At 28.1% G+C, this 2373-nt stretch overlaps 1 protein-coding gene across 1 annotated transcript; it reads left to right on the top strand.

Annotated features, from left to right (window-relative positions):
• Positions 1–751: 751 nt before the first annotated feature.
• On the top strand, positions 752–2110 carry LOC133825049 (glutathione S-transferase U17-like). The gene is made up of 3 exons (XM_062258047.1): positions 752–845; positions 1207–1421; positions 1901–2110. Exons 1-3 carry the CDS (start codon positions 752–754, stop codon positions 2108–2110), a joined length of 519 nt encoding a protein of 172 aa, XP_062114031.1.
• Positions 2111–2373: the final 263 nt, after the last annotated feature.

Below are 2373 nucleotides of genomic sequence, written 5' to 3'. Positions count from 1 at the left end.
CCACATTGTTTAGAAAGTAAACATTTCTTTTTCCTACTTCTATAAAATGATTCAAAATACTTACACTTACAACAACAAAGAAAATAAGCTTCTTGTAGACTTTTATGGTCTTAAAAGTAAAGCTAAAATTATTATTATTTAAATACAATTATTTAGTTAATTATTTTATAATAAAAAAATTTTAAAATTTTAATAATTTAGTTATATGGTTAAAACCAAACCAAACCGCACCAAACCGTTTATTTATGGTTTGGTTTGGTTTTTTAATTTTAATGGTTTGGTTTGGTTTTTTATTTTGAAAAAACTGCATGAGCGGTTTGGTTTCAAAATTCTTCTAAACCGCACCAAACCAAACCATGTACACCCCTAACCTTACCCAAGATTTGAAAAAAGAAACGTACAATTTAAAAAAATAAGAAAAATGTTTATAATAAATAAAAAAATAATTTTAAAAACAATTCATATTAAAAAAAAATTTGCAAAACAACCAAAGAAAAATTTAATATAAAATTATTAATATAAAAATATTATAAAAAAATAATAATCAAATTACAACATACTCTTCCAAATTAATAAAAATTGATTAAGAGTAAAACTATGTCATAAACCAACTTTTATACAAAAATATAGGAAAATAAACTCATAAAAGTGAAAATTCTTAAAAAAAATTCATAGATTAACTTTTTAAAAAAAATATATATTTTTGCACACTATTAAAAATCTCATATAAATGTAATTTCATCTTAATAAAATGCCAGAGAGCTGTGTGGAGCTTATAGGATCATGGGCGAGTCCATTTGTTTTGAGGGCTCAGATTGTGCTTAGCATGAAGAATGTTGGGAAAAGTTGAGAACTACCCATTTTTAGGAATAGTTAACTAAAATTAGACACTAAATATATTTAGTTAAACTTTACCCATTATTATCATGAGATTTCCCAAATTACCCTTATTTAAGCACATGATTCTAAGTGTTGTTGTAATGTGTATTATATGTGTCATATTATAGTTAAATTGGAAATACATTCTAATTGTAGTGTGTTTAAGGAGAAAAAAAAAAGCATGTAATTGAAGGAGTATAATGTGTACATCAATTGAAAATTTGGGTACTAAAATAAAATTAAAAATAGTGGGTAAAAATTAAAGTGTATCATTTAAAATGGGTACATGATCTAATTTCCACAATGTTCAATATGAGTTCCTTGAAGAGAAGTTCGGTCCAAAAAGTGAGTTGCTTCTCAAGTCCAAACTGGTCCACAAGAAAGTTCTAGTCCTTATTCATGCAAATAAGCCCATTCCTGAATCTTTGGTTATCCTTGAGTACATTGATGAAGTTTGGGCCTCATCTGGACCCTCCATTCTCTCTTTTGATCCTTATGATCGGGCTATGAATCGCTTCTGGGCTGCCTATATTGATGAAAAGGTGTACATATATTTATAGCCCTTACACATTACTACCTGGATTTGTATTTTCTTTTACTACTTGTTTTTTCCGATTACTTGTGTTGAATTATGTGTTTTAATAAATTTATTTTTGGACACTATATTTTATAAAATTGTTCAAATAAATCCTTAAATTCAATTTTGATGAAGAAAAAATTGAATATAATGATACAGTTTTTAAGCAGAATAATTTTATTTTCATTCTGAATTATTAGTTTGGGGAATTATTTGTGATTTCAGTTAAGAAAACTTTGATCAAAATCGGGTTTAGGGTTCTATTTGAACCATTTTATAAAATATAAAATCTAAAAAATAATTTATCAAAACACAGGATCCAAACATGTAATAAGATAAAACACATGAAAAATAAAAAACATTTACTACATTACAGATGATAATAATTCTAATTCTATTAGTATGATGGTACATAGTTGATATGTTGACTGTAAATGTTTATAGATGACCTCAATCATTCCATGTCTTGCAATAAGTCCAGTGAAAGATGGAGCAGAAGTAGCATTGGAGCAAGTCAAGACAGGGATAATACTTCTAGAGGAGACTTTCCGTGAACGAAACAAAGGAAATGCTTTATTCGGTGGAGATAAAATTGGGTTCATTGACATTGCCTCTGGATGCCTCGTGAGTTTGATTAAGGTCACACAGATGTGAAGTGGGCTGCAAGTCATCCACCTAGCAAGAACACCCTTGTTAACCCATTGGGCCAAGAGGTTCAATCAATACTCTCATGCCTTTTCTTTACTTACCTCATCCACATAAGCTCGCTGAGATTTCTAAGCTTCTTTCTACTCGAGCCCAAGCCCAAACTCAAATCAAAGTCTAAATGAATATCTTCAATGTATTATTTATTAATCCATGAAATATTTCCATTAAACTCTATTGTCTTAATAATAAAGTTAATGTTAAAAAAATTA

This window comes from Humulus lupulus, chromosome 3 (genome assembly GCF_963169125.1).
Source record: "Humulus lupulus chromosome 3, drHumLupu1.1, whole genome shotgun sequence".
Lineage (NCBI taxonomy): Eukaryota > Viridiplantae > Streptophyta > Magnoliopsida > Rosales > Cannabaceae > Humulus > Humulus lupulus.
Note: the sequence above shows the minus strand (reverse complement) of the source record. Positions and strands in the feature narration are given on the sequence as shown.